This window comes from Lathamus discolor, chromosome 2, assembly GCF_037157495.1.
Source record: "Lathamus discolor isolate bLatDis1 chromosome 2, bLatDis1.hap1, whole genome shotgun sequence".
NCBI classification, from domain to species: Eukaryota; Metazoa; Chordata; class Aves; order Psittaciformes; family Psittacidae; genus Lathamus; species Lathamus discolor.
The window spans coordinates 113,216,504-113,233,436 of NC_088885.1; the positions used below are offsets into that span (position 1 = coordinate 113,216,504).

The following is a 16,933-nucleotide window of genomic DNA, read 5'->3' on the forward strand; positions in this document are numbered from 1 at the left end:
CAACCCAGGTTATGCATAGGCTGAGCAGGCTTCCCATGTGCATCCCTCACATCAGTCCCTTCTTTGCTGTCTGAGGAGAGCAGGACCACAGAATAAATCCTTCCAGCCCATTTTCTGGCACATCACTGAGTGTACATTACAGGTTTTTTTGTTAGATTAGCTACGTGGATGAGTGGCTTTGCCCACCGTAGCTGTTGGTCTGGGACAGCCACAGCGTGTCTACAGGATACACATGCTCAGGATACTACCATAGGGCAGCACCACAGTCTGGTAACACGTGAGCGTGTAAGCTGGGTGATGGGACAGATGTTTCTGTCTTTCCTGAAACACGTGAACCTCTATGAGCTGCCCACAGAGAGAGGTTGGAAGGCAAAAAAGATTTTATCCTTCATTCCAAACGTACTAGTGATAAATCTAAATGTAGCAGAAGGACTGGGCAAGATGCCTAGCAGAGGCTCACTGGAGATAAGGTCCCTGCTCTGACATGTTGGATCAAACAAGGTAGGATGCTGTCTCTGTCATCTGTAACCTAGGGAAACATGGCGGGCTCTGCAGAAACATTATTCTTTCTACTTACTGTTCCTTTCGGAGCTGGGAGGTGCTGAGAGCATGGAGTAACTTGGGAAATCTGGCCGTAGACAAACCCAGACACTTAGTTTTAGCCTCTCACATTGGAACGTTTTAAGTGTTTTCCCCTGCTCCTATGGAAATCACTGGTGAAGCTTCCCACTGAAGTGCAGCTGGATTCCAAGTCTGTAAACCCTGACATACTAAGAGGGAGAAGAAAATGAAGAGCATAACATAGAAAAGGGAGCCCTTAACCTGCCAAACGAGGCTAAAACACAAATCTAGTGGTTATGTTAAACAGTCCAAATGAAAATTATCCAAATGCAGAGGATTATAAGAGAAGAAAGAAAACAGACAACTGGAAAGAGATGATGAAAATATGGGCTAAGGGAGGAGGAAGATATAAAAGATGGGAAAATCCACTCCAGGATGAGGGAGAGAACAAAGAAGATGTGAAAGGAGGACACGAGTGGAGGAACACCGGTGTGAAACACAGGAGGTTCTGGGTGTAAGGATGGACACAGGGGCTTTGATACAGGGTCTGAGCCCCATAGATGACAGGAGAAGATTTCCCTGAGAAGTATTTACACACCCAGAGAGGCTGGAAAATATCTAAGCTCTTTGTGGTCTCCATAGAAGAGGGCATAGGGGTAATGGGGCAGAGAAGGAGAGAGGGGGGTGTCCCCTTGTCTTGCCCGCCTTGTTGGACATGCCCCAAGGACCAAGACCAGGCAGGTGCTGCAGGAGCCTCAGCTTTATCCTGAGGGGTTTTAACTCTTCCTGCAGGACCAAGGAGCACAGCGCAGGGGTGTGCAGCGCAGTGAGCAGGGCAGAACCGGGTGGCTACAGTTACCTGGGAGTCAGGGGCCTTCAGAGTTTGCTGAGCTAACCCCAGAGGGCAGCTCTCCCCACAGACCCATCCCTGTACCTGCTGGGCAGCTCAGTGACAGCACGCGATGCTCCTTGGCCACCAGGTTTTAAACCAGGTCTATGCATCTGAAGCTTGGAGCACCGTTTTGACCTCTCCTCCTGTTTCTGTCCTCTCCTCTGCACTTGGAAAGTGTTGGCCACAGTTTGGCCAAGGTATCAGGAGCAGACACACAAGACACACATACTTCCCTCCTGTTTCCCCCTCCCTTTGGTGAAATACTCCCCAGCATACCACTTCAGGAAGGAGACAAATGCTTCATGTTCAGAAAACACATTCTGGACTTTTAAGAACAGTGAAATGAGGCAGATGCCCATTGTGGGCAATTTAGCTTAATGCAATACAGAATTCAGCTGTTCAGTATACCCAGATGCTCCAGCAGTGAGTGTATTAAAAAAAATCTCCAATAAATAATTGAGATGTGAACAGGGGGGGTCTTGTTTGTTTGTCTTCTTTTTCACTGAAAATGGCAAACCCAGGAATTTGCCACTGTACATCAGTTATTTAACATGACATCTTGCTGTAGTGATAATCCATCAACATCTAGTATTACATATAGATTCATAAAAAGGTTTACGCTTGTGTTGGTGCATTTGCTGTCTGCCAAACTGACTGTATATGTTTTATGATAAATTACACATATTGAACTGAGAACCTGCTGTGTTAATTGCTCATGTTTTTATAGGGGAAAAATGTGGTCATGAAGTGATTTTTCTTTTTAAGCATATTGAGAACATGGCAGAAGAAGATCCTGTCTTCAGTTTATCAGAGCTGAAAAAGTCAATAGTCAGCCCTGCAATCACTAAGACAAACAAGAAGTCAGGAAAAATGAACTTTGGGGAACATTCTCCGGTGTCTTTTCAGCCCTCTTTCCTTTAGGCACCTGTGTCTTAACTTGGCGAGGTGCGGAAATAGATGCACAATTTTGGTACTATGAGTATCCCATTGAAATGAAGACTAAAATTCTTCTGTACCAACGGCTAAGGACACCCCAAAATGCTTTGCCAAGTTGGGGCCCCACAAAGGAGCTGTGAGGAGCACTGGGTCTATCTTTCAACCTTTCTTGAAGCTCTGCTCTTCTTTTGCTTGTTCTTCATCAACAAAGTCAATTATGATCTGCAGCTTTGCTGTCCATAGCATTTCTATGAGTAACACTTTAAATGTAGTTTATTACACCAAGCTTGGCACTGGCACCCGATGGTTTTCAACCCCCATTAGGATGGAATCCCCATCCTCTTCCTCACTGGAGAAAATGTTGTGAAAGATCTCTCTGGATTGAAAGAAAAAAGGGAGGAGAGCATTAAACCATCAGATAATACGACAAGGGGAAGGAAGCAGAACGAAGTGATGTCTTAGTTTTAGGGAGATGGAAGACAATTTTGGTGCTCCAGGAATAAACAGTGTAACATAACAGTGACACTTGAAGGAAGAAATGCATTAGTGGTCTCTTTGGATCGCTGCAAAGTGCAAGGAAGCATGAAAGCCCTTTCCCTGCTGTTTCTTATTTTTGAAGCGACACACACAGACTATTCTCTTTCTGACACTGCTTGAAAGACTCTGGTTTTATTTATGCTTGTTTCATTTATGAGCTCCTAGCTGTCGCTTGGGAGAAGAGCTGTTCCTGCAAGCGAGTATCAACTTTATCCCAGTGCGTGGAGAAGTTCTTCCTGCACTTCCCAAAGCAAACCTTTACTCAGCATCTGCCCTGCCCAGGTCTCTTCAAAACACAATTAAACACCAATGCGAAGGACCGGGCAGACACTTTTAAGAAAAGCAGTCATGTGTCAGTGTAAATAACGATTGTTTCTGAAAAAAAAGTCCCTATATAGTTTCTATTTCTTTTGAGGAACTTCCTTACAGTTCATAGCACATTTTGAGCAGGACAGAATGAAGCGATGGCCAAGCAGACTTTGTAATTAATGTACAGATGGCGGTAGGAGAAAGCAATGCGAACATCATCTGGAACGAAATCTGCAGACAAAAGGATGTATCTTCATTTTTGCCCAGCATGAAGTGGCTGGCCTGAATTTTTTGTTGCACTAACGGGTGTAACAGTTAAATTTTGCTTCTTTAAAGAACAAAAGCAATCAAGATAATTTTCTCCTCCACACGTTTCAATCTGATTACTCTCCGTCTCTCACTCTGGCACGCTAAGGAAAAAATATGTGCTAATCGCTTCCTTGCATGCATGTTTTACTTGCCCTTATTGTTTATCATTCCCACATTTTGCCATCGCTAACCCGTATTAACAAATGTCACACAAAACATAGACCTAATACCAGAGTTGCCAGTGACCCTGAATGCTTCACCTGTGACATTGCTGTTAACCATTTTTGATGACTTAAAGCTTCGTTTTCCCACATCAAGATCCTTTCTTGTTTACACAGTGCTCTTCCATCCATGCGCTACTTCCACCCCTACAGAGCTGAGTTTGCACTACAAGAGCAGCAGGACTGGGACCCAGAGCGCTGAGCCCTCCATCCAACTAACGACTCAAGCATGCACTAATTGTCAGCGGGGGACATAGCTGGCCCATCCCAGTAATGCCTTGCTCACACCCCAACGTGCTTCATCAGCACACGCGGCCCCTGGGGAGTACCTTTCCACGACAGGCTTTGATGCCCTTTTCCAGCCTGCTTTCCCTGCTGTAATTGTTTTAAACAAGTCTTGCTGGTTTATTCAAGGTGCTGTGAGCACCGGGTTCACAGTAATGCTGTTTCATGCACACTTCTGTTGCCAGCACTATCACCCCTCTGGAATTTTTTTGCATTATTGGTGCATTGCTCTGCAAAAAGAAGAGGACCTTGATGGCACCAGGGAGGCAGGTAGGGCCATGTTTCACTCTCCCTGGCAAACCTTTCACACCTGAACCAGCCCAGTCTTCTTGGAAATGACAAAGAATGGCTGAAGTTGGAAGGGACCTCTGGAGATCATCTTGTCCATGCCCCCTGCTTGAGGGGGCCTCCTTGTGCCAGTTGTCCAAGGCTGTGGCCAAATGGCTTCTGAGTATCTCCAGGAGACCTGGAGGACTTGCTTGGAGGTCCCAGGACACCTCAATGCCAGCAGCACAGCCACAGTGACTTCTAGGTGGATTCTCCTCACTGGTGTTGCTCTTGCAGCACTGGCTCATGCAGCCAGCTGTGGAGGTGACCATTACAGTGGGGCCCTTGGTCACCCCTGCCAATTGGTCACCACATCTGCTGTGCAGAGCACCAGCTGAGACTGGACCCGCTGGGACTGCTGCCACAAAAATTAAGCCAAGGCAAACCCTGAGGACAAGAAAATGCCCTAATTTGTAATGATACGCTTTGGAAGTGGTGGTTCATCTTGTTTGCAGCTGTTATCAGGCCAATGAGAAACACAACAAAAAAGCCCCCACAACCAAGGATGTGGCTAAATCTCTCAAGTTAAAAAATAGATGTATATTTTAGATGAATGCATAATGCCTAAAAGATGCTAGAAAAAGAATAACATTTTTTACAAATATATGCAGAAACATATTGCTGCTCAGTTCCTCATCACAACATGGCCCCGTATAATGTCTTTGTTGGAAGAAATTAGAAAAATACCAACAGAGAACAGGAAAGAAACATTTCCTAAACACTTCGAGAAATGCACTTTTCCCCCCTACCAAAACAAACTATATGCTGCCCTGATTGATTTATTATCTCAGCAGTGCCCTTTGGGCTTAGTGGATATATTAATATTTAGCAGGTAAAGACTTCAGAATAATGTAAAATAGCGTACAACAATCACAGACTGATTTCTGCTACTGTGTGGTGAAAAAGAAAGAAATGTTCTACTAAGTATAGAGACAAAGACAGTTGTGTTTAAATGCATTGGTGAGAAGGTGGTGAGACTACGTATGGCAGTGAATTCACAGTCAAGCCTGTGTACGAGCAACATGGTGCAACTGGTGTCAGAGAGAAGGTCCTTCCTCTGAGCCTGACATCCATTCACTCTCCAAGGAGCAACTGGAGGATTCTTCCCTTTCAGAAAGTGGCAGATCAATCAGGAATGAACTGGAAAGCTTGAAACATGTTAAAACCACCAAGTTACATGCACTGTGTTTGATTTTTCTTAAACATCACTCCTTTGTGTTTCCTCTCCAGCCTTCAAAGTACTCCAAGTACTCTGCTCATGCAGTATCTGGTTTCAGGCAAACCAGCCTGAAAAACAATTTGCTTGAGCTGGGAAAATATGCTTGAAGTCTGCATTCACAGGCAGCTTCAACATCCTAAGGAAAATGCTTTGTTTTTGTAGCCTGAAAGTATGTCACAAACATGAATAGAATTATACGCTCACTCTCCCTTGCCCTCAATCCTCTTCACCTTAGGAAAAAATTATACACTTCCAATTACAGGGCCAGTAAAAATCAATACAAAGGTGGGAGAAAACAGATCATTTTTCTTATGGAAGTAACTGTTTTCATTAATTTTTCATTAGTCCTGCTTTTGTTGTGCTATCCATCACTGAAGGAGCTGGTATGCAGTAGATTACATTTAGGTTATCTTACATGCTTCCAGGATTTAGTAGATATTGCCCGATAAAGCTGCGAGCTTTATGGCTTTAACTTACATCTATCAATAATGCATCAGAAGAGAATTTTTCTGCAGAACAGCTGTCCCTGAGCCAAGCAACTTTCTCCTGGAATAGCTGCACTGGTTATGGTGGAGACGATAGCACAGCTTTTAAACTACTCATCTAAAGGCTACAACTGTGAGAAAGAGGAGCAGACGCTTAAGGAGGAAGACAATCCATGAGGGTTTGAGCCCTCGTTTCCCTCTGTTGTCATTTTTATTTTGGAGTGTTTGAAGCCATGAGCCAGCTGTGCCTTGCCCCATCTCAGCAACCACACCTGAAATATGTTCCTGCCAGCAACCATCCTGGCATGCATCAGGATTATGTTGTGACCACTATACGAACGACCAAAGCTCTTCCACAAATCACACTGGTGGTTTTTGTTATTCCCCTCTCCCTTCCCTGCCATAACACCTGAGTCCTGTGTCGAGGAACCAAAACATCATAAATGGAAAATTATAGTCATTAGAAGAACTGAGCCAGAAGAAGGAGATGAAGACATCAGTAGACCCTACTTAAAACATGAAAGGTGAAGGGAATTTAATTTCATTTGTTCTTCTCTCAATTGGGAAGGAATTAGGGAAAAAAAAAATCCCAAAGGCACATCAAGCTGCATCATGTGGTGTTCCTTTTGAGCCTACTCAGACATCATAGGGATGCCCTGTGTTTGCTTGAATAGCTTGCAACTCTCAGCTTTGAAAAACACGTGCCATAGCACCTCACTGATTCCAACATCTTTCTATACTGCAAGAGGGATCATGAAAGAGGGTGGCAGCTGAGTGTGACTCCTGAAGCATAGCTGGCCACCTGGGTGGGTAGAAATCAAGCCTTTTCTGCCTCCCCAGCTGCAAGATCTGCTTCTTGCTACCCTCTTCCCCTACAGGTAGAGAGGTGCTTAATTGAAGGCTTGTACAATGCTTTGAAGAGACCAAGCATGGCATTAGGGCCAAAATTATTATTCTTGAGCTGCCCAGGCACAGACCCAAGCAGAAGAAAAACAAAGCTCCTGAACAGGAAAAAGCGGAGGGAAAATGCACGGCTACTTTTGTTGTTTTCTGGTAGTACGTATTTTTAAGGTGAGCCAACCAGAGCTGAAGTATTTATTCAGAAGTGGCAGGGATTAGGGAAATCATGGCTTCAGATCTTCAGAACTACTGCCCATGCTCTGCTTGTTCTGTCTTTTGTTTTCACACTTTCTCAGAGGTTAACCAAATGAAGTATCAAACATCCACTGGTGACCCTGGCTGAGCCTTCTGCTTTGAACTGAAGCCAGAATGAGTACAGTACATGAGTTTAGGGGACTTCAGCACATGCAGGCTTTGTTTTAAATCCATGCCCACTTGGCAGGTTGCTGTCCTGCCCCTTACACAGAATCCCAAAAGCAAACAAGGCCAGCCATCCCACACTACACACGTTCCTCAGTACAATTAATAACACTGACAAGCTACATAGTAGAACGGAAGCTAGACCATTTTGGATTGTAGATTAGATCATTTGTCAGCCCCGACTCCAGAGTACAGCGACAAATCTCTATTTTTTCTCAGCAAGCCAGAGCCATGATCTGAGGACCAGGAGATGCGTCTCACTGGGATGGGCAAGGGCACCATCACCCCAGTCCCTGAGGGGCACAATCCAGCCTGTCCACACTAGCGACTGCCTCTCCGGAGGGAAGAGTTCATGCACATACAGTTTCAGTGGGGCTGAGTGACAAGCCTGCTCAAACCACGCTTCCTCTGACCTGATGTGGAAAATAGCTTTTTTTCACTTTTTTATAAGCAAAAGGTAACAGAGGCAGCATACTGTGGATGTCGATGCAACAATACTGACAGCCAATCACCACGCCATCCCTCTTCTCATAATCCCTAAATTACACTAATCTGATCTACACTATGATCTGAATCTATAATTCAGATCATAACTTCAGTGTGGGGCAAGTTCACTATGAATATGGAGAGCAGAATATGGGATCTGGCCCATAATATCTGACAGCAGTTGAAAAACAAAACACTCCACATTATTTTAGGGGCAAAGGACTCAGTAACATACTAAACCCCCAGTCAACAAATGTGAAAACAACAGAAAAAAAGTAAAAATCACAGATTCAAGGGAAAGTAATGTTTTCCCCATTTGTCAGAGGACACTTTTGTTTCCAGAGCTCATCCTAGCACAAACAGAAAATGCTTCAGCAGGCTGGCAATAGGGTTTCACCCCCAGCATCACCGTTAGCTTCACAGTTACCAGCTAGCAGAGCTAGTTCATCGAATCATAGAACAGTTTGGGCTGGAAGGGACCTTCAGAGGTCATCTAGTCCAGCCCCCCTGCAATGAACAGGGACATCTTCAACTAGATCAGGTTGCCCAGACCCACATCTAGCCTGGTTTTGAATGTCTTAAAGGCTGGTGCACTCAACACCTCTATGAGCAACCTGTGCCAGTGTTTCACCACCCTCATTGTAAAGGAGTTTTTCCTCACGTCCAGCCTGAATCTCCCTCTTTCAGGTTAAAACCATTACCCCTTGTCCTATTGCAATATGCCCTGCTGAAAAGTCTCTCCCCATGTTTCTTACAGGCCCCTGTAGGGCCTGAAAATGAAAGGCTGAAACTGAAAGGCTGCAATAAGGTGTCTCCAGAGCCTTCTCTTTTCCAGGCTGAACAACCCCAACTCTCTCGGCCTTTCCTCACAGGAGAGGTGCTCCAGCCCTTCTTACAAAAGGATGAACTTCTGTACTATGTGCCTGCATCTTGTATTTTTTTTTAAGCAGAGTGGGGATATGATTTTAGCAGTGTCAATCTCAAATAGAGGATCCCAAATGCTAAGTCAGCTCTGGGGTCTTCAACAACCAGGTCAATGAGGCAGCAGCCAAAGCCAACACAGGGACCTGATGCAACATATTGATTTTTGGTGGCGGCGATCCCTCCAGACCCTCAAGAAATAATAAACCACTCAAACTGAAGTCTGAGAGAAAGCAACTGGTCCACAGGCCCTAAGGATGTCTTGGTTTCATTTCCACTGTAAATAAACCTCAGGCAACATGAATGCCGACATACAAATACCAGTTGTCCCTAGAAATAATTCATAATATAGAACTCCGCAGTCAAGAAATGACAGATGGAAATAAACGGTTTTATTTCTCTGCAAGACTGTCCATTGGTCAGTAAATATTTTTTCCTCACCCTCAAAAAAACCAAACCCTTCCTCCCCGAAGTCTCCAAACCCATGAACATTAAAGAAAAATGCACTTGGCAAGTCGTTTGGGTGAAAGCGAGAACCCTGTAATTAGTACAGCAATCAATTTTTAAAGGTCGCTGCAAAAAAATTATGCTCACGAACAAAATGTTTCTCTTCACATTGAAATTGGTGCCTGTTTAGCATAAAGAAAAATAATTGAATGGGTGGCTCAGCTTTCATGTTTTCAGAGGGTAGTCGGTTGTCCTTATCAGGCATCGAAAACCAATGTTTTGACTATACCTGCTTGTGCCAGCTGCGCACTGAAATATACCATCAGCTTCCTTTTAGACATGCGGCAATGAAGAGGAAAAACATTTGCCAGGTCAGACTACCTGGCCAATGAGTACCTGGAGATAGGATAAATTAGCAGAACCTATTTGCAAGTAGTGCTTCTGTAAAGAGATATTAACCTAGTGACTAAGTGGGACTTCACTTTCTCTGGTGCAGGGCAAACTTCAATGGGACACTCACAGTTTAAAGGTTCATCCAAGCATGCCAGGATCCACGCTTGCATTGCACAGCTGTTTGGTGCACCAAGGAATCAAGAGGAGAACTAAACCCTGCAGAAATCCAGCATTCACGTTACCAAAATACAGGTGAAGACCCAGTTCCTCTGCCTGTGCCTCACTGTGGGAATGGGTGTTAGGTAGCATCTGCAATCTCTGCATGTTCACAGTAGTTCGCCTGGCAGCCGCTCAGCCAAGTTGCTGAAGTACAATGCTGGCAGCTGCTGTTCCACTGCAGCTTTTCCTCTTGTTATTAAATACAGCACCACTGATAGCATAAATCGGAGTCATACTTTTTAATAGAAAATTAGATCAATTCAAACTACTGTACATGAGCTGACCATTTGGTCCTTCTTGGTTCCCCCATTTTCCCCCTTCCTAGATGAAGTGCTCATTTGTCTGTTGATCATATTTTCTAAAGGACACTTTACAAATACACAGTTACAAGCCTCAATTGCAAACAGGACTAATCTCCTTTGCTTTCTAAAAATCTGCATCTAGTTTATTCCTGCATACATTTTTCATCAGCCATCACTTTGTTTATTCATGACCTCTTCTTGCTCCATGACCACACTGTAAGTGCAGAGACATTTACATTCAGGGTCTACAGAGTGGTTTTGGACCCACCAACAATGAATGCAGGCTCGGTGGGAGGGTGACCAGTCAATCAGGGAACTGGGAGGAGCACAAAAGTAACCTTGGTGTCACTGAGTTGGACAGGTATGTGCTGACCAAGCAAAACCACCAGCTGAGCACAACCTGCCAGCTTTGGAAGCAACAAAACGAAAAGCATTACCAGCAAAGCTCCTCTCCCTCCACACCCAGCCTGTGCAAAGGCTGCACATGCTGCCAGTACTGGGGAGGCAATTTCAGATTTCATTGAAGCTCATGAACAGGCAGGCTTAGGGTACCTGCTTTCCGAGCAGCAGGGAAAGACGCTGCAGCCCCTGGCTCCAGCCTACATCAAAACAGATGCCCGTACAAACACATGGCAGCCAGCATGGCAAGTCTGGGTTCAAGAGCACCTTTGGGCTTGACAGTGTAAACATATCCTGGGTACACTGTGGAGGCCCCAGAAAGCAGGGCTGCACCTCGAAGCACAAGGGAGGTTTCTGTAGCTAACAGTCTGAAGCATCACATTGCTGCGCGTTGGTACCCACGTACTCTCAACCCATGGGCACTGGCACCTTTTTTGACATAGCAAATTTCATACCACTTCCAAGGGTTTGAAGAGCTGTTGAAAATCCTTATTCCCCAGGGTTTTAGCTTTCCGACTTCTATGCAAACTAACAACCAAATTGTGGGCAGTAAGAGCAAGCATTTGTTTATTTTGTATGAGGACTACTAGCTGTTAACTGAAAACAAGCATTTTCAATGAGGCAGCTGTTTCAGTACTGTGAATAGACAGATCAGCATCACATTGAAGATCTAATAACCCACTAATGAACCTTAATTTTTGGAGCCCCCTCCCTCACCCATTTCCACATTTCAGTAATTTCAAAGACATTGCTATGTGCTGCCAGTTATTCAAGTGTGCCCTCGGACATATCTTAATAAAAACCAGGAAAATGGTACTTTTTTTTTGAGTTATCAGACTATATTAAAAACCTTGTTACATGTATTTAACAGTTTCTTTTTTTCTTTTTTTTCCCCCTTTTCTTAAATAAATAGCAAAGTGTCACCAAAATGAACAGAATGCCGGCACCATTGCATCAGTAGAAACTTCCATACTAGGATGAATACACAGTCGCATTCTGGAATCTTGCATAAAAAGATGCTTTGGAGGAAAAGTGGTGGTTGCTGGTGCATCTTAGGTGGTGAAAGCATCAACCCGTGAATAGTCCATGCAGCAGTATCGTGGCGTGGGGCCTTTGCAAAATCTCACCATCCTGTACCAGGCAGCTGCAGCGGTGGCCTTGGTGAGACTCTGCAAGAGAATAACTCGCAGGACATTGACTTACCGCCTGCTATCAAGAGCAATGCAGCCAAAGGTGTAATGCAAGGGGCTAACCATCTCACTCTCTAGGCAGAAGAACACTAGCTTTAAACGAGGGAAATGAACAACATTAAAACAGGCTAACACTCAGCAGGGCAAGGGCTTGGAGAGCTGAAGCTGACAACTCCTTAGTCCAGAGGGAAGGATACAACTGTTCACTGCTCCATTGACGGTACAGAACAAGGTGTCTTCTCTTGATGGGTTTCCCTGGGCTGATCAACAGCCTCTTTTCAAACTGGGACAAAGCTTAAAAAGGGCAGTGCTGAAGGAAGATCAGCAGCACAGAATCATAGAATGGTTTGGGTTGGAAAGAACCTTAAAGATCATCTAGAACCAACCCCCTTGCCATAGGCAGGGTCACCTTCCCCTAGACCAGCTTGGTTACAGCCCTGTCCAGCCTGGCTTTGAACTCTGCCAGGGATGGTGAACCCACAACTTCTGTGGGCAACCTGTGCCAGTGCCTCACCACCCTCATAGTAAAGAGAAACATGAGGCACACCAGACAGACCCCACAATGGCATCTGCTGCCTTTAACTCACTCCACCGTGCGCAGGCAGCACTACCTGCCCGCTGCCTGCCAGAGCAGCCGCCACTCCACGCGCTGGAGCGCAGTGAGCTAAATCCCACCTCTCTGCTTCTGTTGGCTTAAACCAGACCCTTGTTATTTTAAACAGAGTTTATTGTATTTAATACATTATAAAATTTGAAAAAACTGTAGGAAAGCAGCAGATTCAAACCAGAGCATCTCTACCAAATATTAGTTATTCTGGCCCCCTTTGAAAAAAAAAACACAAAACAAAACAAAAAGACAACAAAAAAACTCATTCAAAAGAAAAAGTTAACCTTTCACATCTGTGAGGGCAGACAAAAAGTGTGCGACTTCTGTACAAACTACATTTAAAATGTCAGTCGACTAGCTTTCCACTGCAATGGATGGTCATCTCCTGAACGCCTGCCCATCCACCTCTAAAAAAGACAGACATAAACCTCCATATGCAAATAAAGTTGAGTCAAGGTGTGTACACATTAAAAAGTGGATGGCTGTTTGGCAATGGAAAATGGGTGAAGAGCAGTCTATGCATCAACCAATGGTAATGGCTTGTACACCGTTAAGTGGGCCCCAGTAAGGCCTAGGACACTTAATGGCCATCACAGCACCAACCTCACCCCCCACTTTTTTGTTGTTGCGTTTCCTACCCTTTGACATATACATACATATATATATGTACATACATATATATACATACATATTTTATATATATATGTGTGTGTTTTCTTTTATACCTTGAGGTTATTATTACTACTACTATTCCAAATGTTCCCATATGAATTCAGGTGTGGTCTCTATGTTTGATATAAATGTGTCTTTTATTCAATTTTTGTTCCAGGACTTGTTTGGAATCCAAACCGCACATGAAACGTCCCCTTTTTTTTTTATCCTTTCTCTCTTTTTTTCTTTTTTTTTTTTTTTTTTTTCCATAAAGAAACATGTCCATTTTAGTCCAGAGGCTCTTGCTTTATTCGAATGACGGAGGGAGCACGAGATGTCCTTCTGAGTTCTCGTCTCAGTACGTATTCACTGAATTGGGAAGAGTCCACCCCACCTCCACATGAGCCAACAATCTCAAACCCTCTTTGCTGTAACCTCTCAAGTACCTGCAAAAAAGGGAAACAAACACTGAGGTATAAGTAAATAAACAGGCTATTTGCTGTGCTAGGACAATACTGTTTTCAAATGGATTCAGCTAGAAAACAAAACAGGTTACACGGATCTCCTAACTGGTTCCCTCAGCTTCATTGTATCGGACTGGTTTCTGCTCACTTTGGCCACTCAGCTGTAAGAAATAAAACGAAGAAAAATCTACCTTATGCTTTTACTACAGCCAATGAATCCGGTATTCTTCGGGCCACAGAAACATCCCTGGAAAAACATATTCTCTGCTTCACAAAATTTACAATACCAAAAGGCAAATACAGGATTGCACAGCAGATACTGGAGGATGCTGAGCAAAACACCTCAACTAAGTGGTGACAACACAGATAATAATTGGTCATAATTTCAGAAAGGTTACCGTAGTATTTTCTAGAGACTTAAAAACACAACCACAACTACGAAGGCTTGTGGCTACAGTTACCTGTAGTAAAACCTGGGACCTTTTAATTTTAATTACAGGACTAACGAGTTCTGCCTATTCACCTTCTTTCCTCCCTTTTCACAACCTGAGTGCTGCTTCCAGTGGGAAATACAATGGCAAAAGCAAGAAAGGGAAAAAATAAAATACGCAAGGAAAGGAGAGTGAGGCAGAGCTCTTGGGGCAGCAGGGGGATGCACCCAACACAGCTCACCCAACAGATGATGGTGCAAAGACCTCAGCTCCCAGCACCAGCTCCAGGCTGCTAAGAGCATGGTCTCCTTCCACACCACTATTATTATTTTTTGAATTACCCATGTTCATGCTGGTTTACTGTAACTGCAGGGTGGAGGCATTCTTTCCCTTGTTTATACTCTTTGCTACTTTTACCATCATAAAATCATAGAATGGTTTGGGCTGGAAGGGACCCTGAAGATCATCTCATTCCACCCCCCTGCCATGGGCAGGGACACCTTCCACTAGACCAGGTTGCTCAAAGCCCTGTCCAACCTCGGTTTGAACACTGCCAGGGATGGGGTAGCCACAGATTCTCTGGGAAATCTATTCCAGTGCCTCACCACCCTCATCTGTTGTGCTGCCTGGGCTTCCTTTGCCTCATCTTTACCTGTGGTAAAGCTCTTCAGGGTCAGCTGTGATGGCCACCAGCCCCAAGGTGAGAGAGGCTGATGCTCCCGCACCCCACAAGAAATGGGACCCTCTGTCCAGTATGACTGGACTTCACTGGGGTTGTGCTCAGAGTGGATGCCCGCCAAGTCCTTCCCAGCTATTTTACTGATTAACGAATTGGCTTGCATGTGCGCTGGGACAGCAAGGGCAAGCAGTGTGTCAGAAGGCTGTACAGGATTAGGGTGGGACGAGAAGAAAGCTGTGGGTTAAAAATACTTAAAACAAGATATGCCACATCTTTACATGTATTCTTCAGGTCGGCAAACGTGTTTCCAAAATACTTGAGCATGGCTAATCGTACAGGAGAAAAATATCAGAAAGGAGAGGGTGGGAAAAGAGACTCAGAAGCAACCATCAAAGCTTCTGTGCAATTTTTGTTTACCCTGATCTTTAGCTTCTAACAACATAAGCCAAAAGCTCCCTCTTAAATGTCTCAGTGCAAGCCACTGAAAAACAGTCTTCCTACCTGAACTGAGTTGAGGTGACAGTATCCGTTCAGTGGAAATCGGATGACGTGCGTTGAGTCGTGATTCCAGCCGGCGTTGACAGAATTACACATCACATCACCGATTTCTGGAAATACTTCTTCTATCAAGGACTTATCGCCACTCAGTGTAATCCTCTCTCCAAGATCTGGGGCAACTCGCACCACCAAGCACTCGCAAGACTTTGAGAAGCGGCCACTCTCCCGGTCCTGTTTCCACCTTTCCATCTCTCCTAGCATGGGCTGAAGCTGGAAATACTTTGCTTCTTCATATAACAAACTGTAGTCCTGAAAGACACATATGTTACTGTGCACAGTTAAGAAAGGCATCACTAACGTACCCCTTATTGTATATGGTTATCCAGGCTAACACCACTCTAGATCTGGTACCCTTCAGACATAGATCGTAGTTACTGTGCAGGAAGGTAATAATAAATAAAATAAAAAATAAACAAAATAACAGTGCAAGCAAAAAAGTAACCATCAGGCACTTGAAGCAGACCGGGGTATAGCAGCACTCACAAGGGAAGAGGGAGGCTGTGTTTGCTCAACCCCCAAAAATCCTGCTTTTCCCCATATTTTATCCCCACAGTGATGTCATAGAACAATGACATCATTGAACAGATGGAAGAGAATTCAATCAGGATTCAGAAAATCCATCAGTAGGATCCATCATGTCTTACAGCAATACTAGTAGGCATTGTAACAGGTATAAGAATGTAAATGAGGGAGCCTGCAATGGTTCTTAGGGTAAAATGATGCAGATATTTGCATAATGGATTGCACATATTACTGCATTTTAAAAATTAAGCATTCTTTAATACCTCCCCATTTTGCCAACAGTATTGTTTACTACATCGACTCAAATGCCAGCGCAGAAAGAACACATTTCTAAGCATAGCCAGTACAGAAGTAATTTAGAAGTGATGATGTGGAATCTGTCTACTGCCATTTTTTAAATAAAAAAAACCCCAACAACTTCATAATAAAATTCTTGCTTTTTTAGGCTTGAGAGCATGAGCCCATTCGACAAATATTTCTACAGAGAAAAGCAATACATGAGAATTAGGGAAGACACAGAAACAGAATGACAACACAAGACTACTGCTAACAGTCAATATGGCCCTGAATTTGAGCTAGAAACCAAACACTTGACAAGAATGGGACGCCTAAATCATGCTCAAAATATTTAATGCGCAACAAAAAAGCCACCTGATCTGTGTATTTCTAAGAAACAAGGACTGCTGCTCATTTTAAGCACTGATCTTTTGGACACCTTAAAGCGTAAGGGAAGGATACCTCTTTGAACATCATGTTGGTTGGGTGAACTTGCCAGGAGTTACGTTTTTAACTTCAGTCCAGCTACAGTGTATGTGTTTAAAGGGCTTTTCATATATCTCTTAATATTGCATGGAAGGTGGCTTTTCCTTTATTTCTGATTTCCTTTGGGACAAATGCTGAGAGCAGCACAAAGCCATGCTAGGGCTTCAAAAGGGATATGATGCTTATCAGCTAGTTCCGAACTCCCACACTACTCAGGTAGCTCTACCCTTGTCACGCATGGGAGAAGTAAGCATGCATCTATAGTAGAGGATTCAAAGGTTCCTGCAATATGGGCCTTGAACTCAACCTCACACCTATTATGCCCAAACACTGAAAATCTGTCTCAAATACAAGGGATAAAAGACTTCACACCAGTGTGAACTGCTTTAACCTTGCCCCATCACCTCTCCTGTTCAATCGGAGTTGCTTTATTTCCTGCAGTGAACTAATAGCATAGACAGCTACACTGATAAGCATTCATTAAGTAATGATAAAGATCTG

The 16,933-nt window shown here is 44.0% G+C and overlaps 1 protein-coding gene across 6 annotated transcripts in view; it reads right to left on the reverse strand.

Moving 5' to 3' along the window:
* Nucleotides 1-13,155: 13,155 nt before the first annotated feature.
* Nucleotides 13,156-16,933, reverse strand: part of LOC136008628 (BTB/POZ domain-containing protein KCTD1) — a 99,692-nt gene continuing 95,914 nt past the window's right edge. For all 6 annotated transcript variants that reach the window (XM_065668163.1, XM_065668167.1, XM_065668161.1 and 3 more), the window contains exons 4-5: nt 15,092-15,397; nt 13,156-13,462 (exon numbers count right to left, since the gene is read on the reverse strand). In XM_065668163.1, the coding sequence (XP_065524235.1) occupies nt 13,304-13,462; nt 15,092-15,397 (465 nt within the window). In that variant the 3' untranslated portion in view covers nt 13,156-13,303. The remainder of the gene's footprint in view (nt 13,463-15,091; nt 15,398-16,933) is intronic.